Genomic DNA, 9,302 nt, shown 5'->3' with positions numbered 1-9,302 from the left:
CCTGTGCACAGCTGAATTACAAAGAAACCTGAATAAACAGACTCACCAGGTCTTTTAGGTGAACAATTAATGCACTGACTGAGAAGGAGTTGGATCTTGAGAATTATAATGGAGCTGTTTGGGTGGACTAGGATAATTGTATCATCTTGATAGACAGACCCTACAGAGCTTTTTGCTTTCTGAAGAACTCCTTCCTTGTCTTTTAAGGCTGGTCTTGTCTTCTCTGAAAATTCTGAAATAACTTCATCTCCTTACTCCTTGTAAGGAGTTGCTGATTCTTCTTATAATTCACTATTACTTCTCTATACCTCTAGACCAGCACCACCCAGTGGAAATACAATGTGAGCCACAAACGTAATTCAAAATTTTCTAGTAGCCACATTCAAAAGAGTAAAAAGAAATAGGCAAGATTAAATTTTATTAATATATCTTAACTCAATATATCCAAAGTATTATCATTTCAACATGTAATCATTATAAAAATTAAGACATTTTACATTCTTTTTCATATGCAAAATCGGTGTATATTCTGCACTTCCAACAAATCTCAATTCAGACTAGTCACATTTTAAACGTCCAAGAGACCTACTGGGTCTCCTGAGGCCAGGTCTGGAACTGGTCTAAGATCACGTTCACCATATTTATCGTTCAAATCCAAGAGGAGGAGAAATAGGCTCCACTTTCGATGTGTGTACAGCGATGAGAATTGTTTGGAGGCCATCTTTGGAAACAGTTAACCATGACACCAAACCATTTTTTAAATTGCTTTTTTATTTTGCTAAGTACTATTTGTATTCATCGGGTAACTTTAACCTATTATTTCATTGTTTGCTATTTTTACATTATAAGACATATTTGTCACCATGAGGAAGGGAAACACAATTTCCATCCAATACTGTATCGTGGCATCCTACAGACAAATGTACCACTAATGAATTCAATGTTTATTAGGCGCTTGATATTTTAAATGATTTATATCAGGGTCTGCACACTATGTCCTGTGGCCTCACCAATCCTGCTACCTATTGAGTTTTATTGGAGCACAGCCAAGCTCATGTGTTCACGTATCCTCCACGGCATCTTTTGTACAATAATGGCAGAGTTAAGTAGCTGTATGACAGAGACTGCACAGCCCACAAAATCTAAAATATTTACTATGTGGCCCTTTACAGAAAAAGTATGCTGGCCCCTGCTTTAAATTATGCAGAAATCTTTGGTGGATTGTTTCATAGGTGGTCAAATGTTTAATAATATTTGGAGAACTGGGGGTTTGGGGTTGGGCTGGAATGCATTATTTTTTCTCCTTTAAATAATAATGGAATAACGGATTTTCCTATCCAAAACTTGACTATCCAACCAGATTTCAGGAACAGTTAGATTCAGAGGATGAGGGATGCCATATTTACTTTACCTGGACAAGTCGGTTAAAATGGTCAACATGAGAATCATATATAATTATTTTCAAGAAGTCTGGCTTTGAGATTTTGTGAATGTTTCCTCTTGAATGTCTTATAAAGGTGGTTACACCTAATACCAATGCAATTTAATCAAACTAAGTATTTTTCCTAAAAGGAGCCTAACGTCCGTGTACAATTATTTCTAATTATGATAAGTTAGCAAGGTTAACTGGGATCCTAGGTTAGTGCTGGAAAAGGTCCTCAGAATTATGTTCCTTGCCCCAACTCCACCTGTCCCTTAACCAGCCAACACACCCCCAGCCCCAGGCCTGGACCCACTATGAGAAGACTGGCCCAGAGAAGTTAGTTAGCCTGCTAGAGGTCATAATCCCTCATCAGTGCGAGTAGGTACTTAAATCCTCAGTCCCCTGGGCTTTTTAGCATTTGCATATATAGAACAGTTGAATGAATTTTTAACCCTCCGGAATTTTTTGCTGGACAATCACAGTTCTGGGCTGGAAAAAGCATTGCTGGACTCATCACTGGAAACTATTCCTTAGTAAAATCAATCAGGAGGTACACCATGGTTAACTGCTCAGTTGATAGTTGCTCTATCTGTGAACTTGATACGATGGCGTACGATTCTTAACATGAACATTAAGTTGAGGCGTTGGATAAAGTTTTTTACTTTTCCGAATAAAAATCTCGTCTTGTTCAGGAGTTTATAAACCATACAAGCTGGCTATAGCACAGATCCAAAGAATTTGAGACCCGAAAGGCGATCACCCTCAGGCTCCCTCACTTAACAGGAGCAAAGAGAGGCCCAGGGGAGGATCTCAGCTGAAGAGCAATCCCATACACCTAAAACGAGGTTTCTTGCATTTGCCTTCGCCTTTTCAAATCTCCCCTTTAAAAAGCAAAGCCAGGGCTCTTCCAGGCGAAGTGTCAAAAAATTCGGAATCTATCTGCCTTATTTCCCTTTCTGGTTGAGCACAAGTAAGATTCTTGTTAACTACATACAGGCACTGCCCATTTCGTAAAACAAAAGGTTTGCAGAAGGAAAGTTTATCCGTAGAAGCAAGAGACAAAGCGCCTCTCCCAGGCCCCGCCCCCTCACTCCCGCCAATAGCAACAGGCGCCGGCGCTCACTTTCCCGACCCGGCCAATCGCCGCGCCGGAAGGGGCGGGGCGCCCGTTGCCAGAGAAGCCGCTCGCAGGTTACCAGCTCTGCTTTTGTTCCCGGTGCACTTTAGCGCGCCCCCTTCCACCGCAAGCAGGTCCAGGAATCCGCCTTCCTTCCTAGCTCTGCCCCCTGCACTGCCCCCCGCGTCCTGCTCCCTCCCGACCGACCAGGGCTGGAGAGCACAGGTACGCCCTCCGGGCTTTCGGCTAACGTTTGCGAAGCCTCAGCCCTTTCGGCCCCTCGGACCCCTTTCATAGCGGAGCGGCGGCGGGCTGACGTCACGGCGCCGTGCTGATGCAGCGGCGGGGGCGTAGGCGCGCCTTAGGCCGGGGGCGCGGTCTGTGTGGGAAGCTTGGGCTGCCCTTGGCCGGTTACGGGGGCGCCCCGCGGAGGCCCGGGGCGGGGCGTGGGTCCCGGAAGTGGAAGCCCTTCGCGCAGGCCCGGAGTACACCTCAGCCCCCCTCTGCCCACACCTTCCCCTTCCCCCACACCGACGGCCTGCTCTAGAACGAGGCCGCGGCGCCCGGACTCTTAGGAAGGGGGTGGTCCCTGGGGCGGCAGGGCGGATCTTAGCCGAGGTGGGCTTGTTCAGAACCGAGCCCTGACCGAGCCGGCCCGGCGCCTGGCGGCATTCCTTTCCAAAGTAGCGAAATCGTGCTCTCGTACTGGGCCCACCACCTAATATCCTAGAGTGTGGTAGGCCCTGGGGCTCCATGTTTGAAGAATACTCCATAAAACCTCAGGAAATAACTCCTCCGGGCTCCTTCTAGGTTCCAGCCTCTATAGGAGACCCCTTCAGTCCTTGGCGGGAGGCCGACTTGGGTTCAGTCTTGGCTCTGCCAGTGAACCAGGTGTGTGGCCTTGGGCAGGTCACTTAACCTTGGCTTCAGTTCTGTAAAATGAGGACGATAATAGTCTCTTTGGAGAGGCTGTAATAAAAGAGATTAAGTAAACGCAGTGCTAGGTTTTGCGGATGGGTGGTCAGTTAAGCGGTGCTTGTTCACTGAGACGACCAAAGCCGGACTGGCTGATGTTGGGGTTGAAGTATTGCGGCGACAGGCATGGTCAGGTTCAGGTGTTACTCAGTGAATGAGGTTCTTGGAATGGTTTTAAGCCCCGCTTGGTTAGTTGTGGTTAAAGGAACAAACCACAGAAAGGCTCTCTGCTTTTAGAATTAGTTTGATACCTTGCAATAAGAATGTCATGCTCATGTTCGTAATAACAGCTGGATATCCATTTTTTGCTTCTCTTTCTCTCCTATTTTCACAATTGGTGTGTATTAATAACATAGTTTTTGTATCCCAGACCCCCAAAGGTATGAGCAAATGGCTTTGTTTCTATTGCTCTTATTCACTGTGCTTGGTCTGTGCAAATGAATGAGACCCAAGGAGTTGGGCATAACTATAAGGTTGAAATAACATTTACCCACTGGGCACACTTCTGTTGGAGGTCAATGATTGTTTTCCCCTGGGCTTTGGTTTAGTAGTACTATCAATTTATGACTACGCTGAAGATGCTTTGTAACAATTCTGCAAAGAATATCTCTTGAAAGTGTTGTTTTGAAGATAAGAGTTGGTTCTATACGAATAACTCAGGTCTGCAGGTAATTTCAGGAGTGGTGATTGACTCAAGATTTTTTTTTTTTTTTAAAGAAATGAAAAATTTTAAAGAGAAGACCTGGTCGGAAAGCAGCCCCAATAGAGTGAGCCATAGGGGCCCTAAATTAAAAAAAATAAATAAACAAAAAACCCCACCTGTAAGTGCTTCTACTTCTTTCTGTTGAAACCTCACCACAGCTTTGGCTTGCAAAAATTATTCTCATTTTGTAGAAGAGAAAACCTAGGCTCCTTGTGGCTAAGGGTTGTCCATGTCAGGTGACTCATAAAGACTAAGAATGGATGAGTCTGGCCCAATATTCTTTCGTTTTAATATGCTGCCTCTGGATCATCAAGGTATGGTTAAATTATCTTCAGTCTGTCTATGCTCTGATTAAGAAGGAAGGAAGAAATATTTTTAAAAGGTTTTTTTCAAACTGGTCTAAGTTAATATTGGTACTTAAACGAATAAACTATTATTATGTGGAATTTATATGGGGAGCAATCCATTCATATGGTCATGGGTAAATGAGGTGTTATATTTGATCACTTCTTTCAGTACTGATCTCTTTTTATTCTGGCATTTTAATTCTAATTCCTTCATTGTTTTTATCACCAGTGGAAACAGCATTTATTTGATTCCTTCAAAATTTTTTATAGGAAAAGAATGTTGAAATTTCATCTCTCTGGGACCCTAGTAACCAGTTTCGCTGCTTCTACCCTTCTCCTCTCCATATTCCTAGCCCATTCTCCAAACTAGCACTGGATTTATCTTTTAAAAATGCACTTCTGAGCTGTTATTCCTCTGCTTAACATTATTTAATGGTCTATCTTAACCTTTGGGAGAAAATTCAAGCTCTTGAGCTTGGCAGACAGTGACAGCTTTGAGAGTGTCCAGTCTCATCTTTTGCCTCTTGCACTTGCAAGTCATGTTCTTTCACAATTCCTGGCTCTTGCTGGTCCTGTACCTCTACCTGGAGCGCCTTTTCCGGTTCCCTTTTGCCAAGCTCAAACTTGTTCTGCAAGACTCTACTGAGGTTCCACGTCCTCTGGGAAGTCTCCCAGAATCCTGCCAGTTGGCATTAGGTATGCTCTCCTGGTACCCCATGAGTGCCCTGTCACAGCCCCTTAGCACACTGGATTTTAGTGATCTGTTCACCGTCTGCTCTCTTTAGAATAGTAGTCTGTGCCTTGAAGGAGCTCAGTCTTATTCATCCTCCATTTCCTTGCACAGAACAATTTTCATTTTTGGAATATAAATGGAATCTGTAAGAGTGTTGTTAAAACCTGACTGAATTGAAGCAAGTTTGTATGTTGTGTAGATTCTTATATTTATTTATATTTTAATATCTGATGACTTTTGGTTCAAAACTGAGTTTCACCACTTCCTTACTTGTAATCATGGGCAAGCTGCTTAACCTTTCTAAGACTTGGTTTCCCCATCCGTAGCTTTTAGATGTTAATAACAAACTCATAAGGCTTTTTGTGAGATGATGTTTATAAGGTCATTCAGTGCTCTCTTAATAAATGGCAGTTGTTGTCCTCATGTTGAAGGAAAGGACAATGCTTTATGTTTACGTGGTAAAGGATACTGACTGTGTGATTAGGCAATATTCTGAATGTCTTTGGTCCAGTCTTCTTCTGGGTGATTGTCCCAGTTTAAACAATAAATTATTTGGTCACCCTAAGTTGTCTGTTAGAACCGAACCTATGCCCTCACTGTGTTCGCTGAGTTTTGAGGGCAAAGGATGATGGGTATGATATTTGCCCCCACAGATTTAGTAGCAAGTTGACAAGAAAACTAAAATATGAGCATTTATGGAGTAATTAAATTCTCAACTGTGTGATGCTGAAAATACTATTAGATGTTTGGGGTTCTTGGTGCGCTGGAGCAATCAGGGGACTATTTTGGGCAGGAGGGGAACTTGGGCCTTGAAGTAGATATCCTGTATTTACGTATCAGTCACTTGCTGTCGACTTTTTTCTCCATATTATCCAATCTGCAACCGGCTTTTAAATTTAAATTTCTTTTTCTCTGTATTCATTGGAGAGAAGCTTTAGCTAATTATTTATCTAAGTTAACCTCTCTATATCAGAACATGTTTTTTCCAATTTTGGTAATTTTTACTTGTGAGATCTATTTTCCACCTGTGTTTTTTTTTTACTTTTTACCTATTTCCAAATTTTCTATACAATTTTTTCATTTTGGAGTCTCAAAAGCCGTACAGTTATTTCTCTAGTGAATTTTTGACTAGTGTCTGGAATAGTGAGAGGAGCGTGCAGCATTACTGCATCTGCTTTGTGTTCCTTGCTGAATATTTCATGATGAATTTCTCAGTAGAACTCTGTGCTTTTGTTTGAAGCCATAGGGAGCTAATTTTCCAAGAATTAGTGTTTGGCAAAACAAATTGAAACCTGTGAGATTCATATGCTTTTCTCTTCAGAGAGATTAATTTTAGATACATATTTGTCTGCAGCTGGTTAGTTTACTTAGAACAATCTAGGTGCTAAGGAGGGTCATGGACTGTGATCTTTCTTTTCTCTGACCATGGCCAGCATCATGGTCCCTGAACAGCCATCCCCCAAACGCTTGTTGTGGGCCAAAGTTGAACATAGTTTAGTGAGTGTAACGGGATCGGCATAAGCCCATGACCACTCTTGGAAGAAGCTTTAAGTACATGCCTCTTGGGGAGGGAACTGGTAAAGTCATCTCTGTATAGGAAATTTAATTCTTTAAACATTTAAAGTATTTTAAAATTGGTCATCTTGGATTTGATCATTAAGTATGTGTGCGGAAAATGTGTCTTCGTTTCACCACTAGCAAGTTGTACAAAAATGTAATACATTTGTCAACTGGCAGTTTATTCTACATAATTGAAAACATTTTCTTGTGAAATATCTGCTTTTCCATACGAGAATACATTTTGCTGACTAAAATATAGCATTTTTTATAAAGGCAGGATTTTTTTAAGCTAAAGAAAATTATTACATTGTTCAGCACACATATGCTTTTGATTATAGTATTGTCACAACACGAAAATAGTACAGTGCCTTGAAACTTCTGAACAATCTTTATCATGGAAAATATTTCTAGATTGTAAGAATATGATTGCTAATAATTTCTATGGAAATATCTGAAACTTGATTTATATAGTGCTCTGCTTCGTGTTTTGAAGAATCACTAAAATCCCTGTTTTTCCACTTTGTTAATTTTATTTGTTTACCCTTTAAGATAAGACACAGTTACTTATTTTGGGTGATGAAGCAGAAAAATGTTGTATGATTTTATCTTGTGACAAACTTTTTAGAAGAATTGTATATGTAGCTGGCAGTAGTCCACAAAGGCAAGTTAGAACTGATTTAAAATACTGATACCAAATTGAGTCTTATCTCATAAAATATTTTCTACAAATTGAGGATCCTTATCCTCTCACAATGATTTTTGAGCTTTTATTCCAAATATAGGAGCCATTTTTCTTCTAATGATGAATCAAGGGATGACTAAAAAGCAGCAGTGTTCATTCATCATATTCGTTAGCTGCTCTAAGCCTTGAGTCCTCTCCTTCAGGTATTGCTTAGCTCTTACAAGGCTTATAGGTGCTGAGGATTCAAATATCAGTAAGGCATTCTTTATTGAGATTCTAGTGTACAGAAAGACAAATATTTAAACAACTGAATGGATGAAAGATAAATACCTGTCCCTCTCTGAGCGGGGTGGCTACTGCAGCTGAACCAATCAGTTCTCTCAATTGCAGTGACTTATCCAGACATCTTCTTTTTCACCCTTAGTTTTCCATTTGATTTTGTGTATCTGTATATTTTTAATTTTTCTAGACTACAGATAGCTCAAAATGTTATGTCCAAATAACGGATGTTACATGTTTGTAGTATTCAAGAAGATCATCCTAGATTATCTGTAGGTTATTCAGCAGTTCCTTTTGGACATGAGTTGCTGGTATTTCAAAAATATGAGCATACTTTTCATTGGCCTATATCCTAAATATTTGTCTCTGTAGTATATAGAACCTTCAGACAAAAATAAACACATTTTTACAGACACTTTGGAAGGTTTCTGAATTGCTAATTAAATGTTGTAAATAATTTTCAGCATCTACCTAAAGTATTGAAAATTCTTAAACATATGTATTTTATAATACAGAAATATGAAAATAAATTACAAAGAGGTAAAATAGCTCTGAAAAAAATGCCGGAAACTTTAAATATAACATTTAGTTTTGTAGAAACATGAAGTCAGGGAGACACATTACCATGTATTAGATTTGTGAAATACAGTCTTAATGATCGCTAAAGCTCTAATTCATTACTTAAAATGAAACAGTTTTGAAGAAATTCATAAACATTCATATTTTTTAAGTGACATCTCTAAGTTTGAGTGAAAACAATTAGATTATTTAGTAAAATTTAGAAGTAATATCATCTGTCTATTCATTATCACCAAAGACTATCCCAGATTGAGCTCAGAAATAGGAATAAGTGAATTTAAGTTTGAAAGGTTTACTTTCAAAAGAATATCCTATTTTCTTAGGGCTGGCCCCGTGGCCGAGTGGTTAAGTTCGCGCTCTCCGCTGCAGGCGGCCCAGTGCTTCGTTAGTTCGAATCCTGGGCACGGACATGGCACTGCTCATCAGACCACACTGAGGCAGCGTCCCACATGCCACAACTAGAAGAACCCACAACGAAGAATACACAACTATGTACCGGGGGGCTTTGGGGAGAAAAAAGGAAAAAATAAAATCTTAAAAAAAAAAAAAAAAAAAGAATATCCTATTTTCTTTGTAGCTACTTTTGCCAGATATTTCCAAAAGTATGTTAAATTTCTACTGTTCTAGGCATAAGTAATGTACGTTTCCTATTGGGTGGATCTGTTGAAACTGAGGACCATAATCAACCCATAGTTTTAATATCCATTTTCTAGTCTGATTGGATTAAGGTAATACTATAATACTTCAAGAAATAGACTGATAATGGGGCTGGCCTAATGGCATAGTGGTTAAGTTTACATGCTCTGCTTCAGTAGCCTGGGTTTGCGGGTTCAGATCCTGAGCTCAGACCTAGCACCACTCATCAAGCCACGCTGTGGTGGCATCCCACATAAAATAGAGGAAG

The 9,302-nt window shown here is 40.3% G+C and overlaps 1 protein-coding gene across 5 annotated transcripts in view; it reads left to right on the top strand.

Moving 5' to 3' along the window:
- Positions 1-2,607: 2,607 nt before the first annotated feature.
- The window catches only part of ODF2L (outer dense fiber of sperm tails 2 like), a 38,143-nt gene continuing 31,448 nt past the window's right edge, over positions 2,608-9,302 (top strand). For 3 of the 5 annotated variants that reach the window (XM_046645786.1, XM_046645783.1, XM_046645787.1), the window contains exon 1: positions 4,406-4,532. In XM_046645786.1, the coding sequence (XP_046501742.1) occupies positions 4,479-4,532 (54 nt within the window). In that variant the 5' untranslated portion in view covers positions 4,406-4,478. Of the gene's footprint in view, positions 2,766-4,405; positions 4,533-5,001; positions 5,262-9,302 lie in introns of those variants that run through there. The other 2 variants (XM_046645784.1, XM_046645785.1) reach the window with 2 other exon arrangements.

Source organism: Equus quagga, chromosome 18, assembly GCF_021613505.1.
Source record: "Equus quagga isolate Etosha38 chromosome 18, UCLA_HA_Equagga_1.0, whole genome shotgun sequence".
NCBI lineage: Eukaryota > Metazoa > Chordata > Mammalia > Perissodactyla > Equidae > Equus > Equus quagga.
Note: the sequence above shows the minus strand (reverse complement) of the source record. Positions and strands in the feature narration are given on the sequence as shown.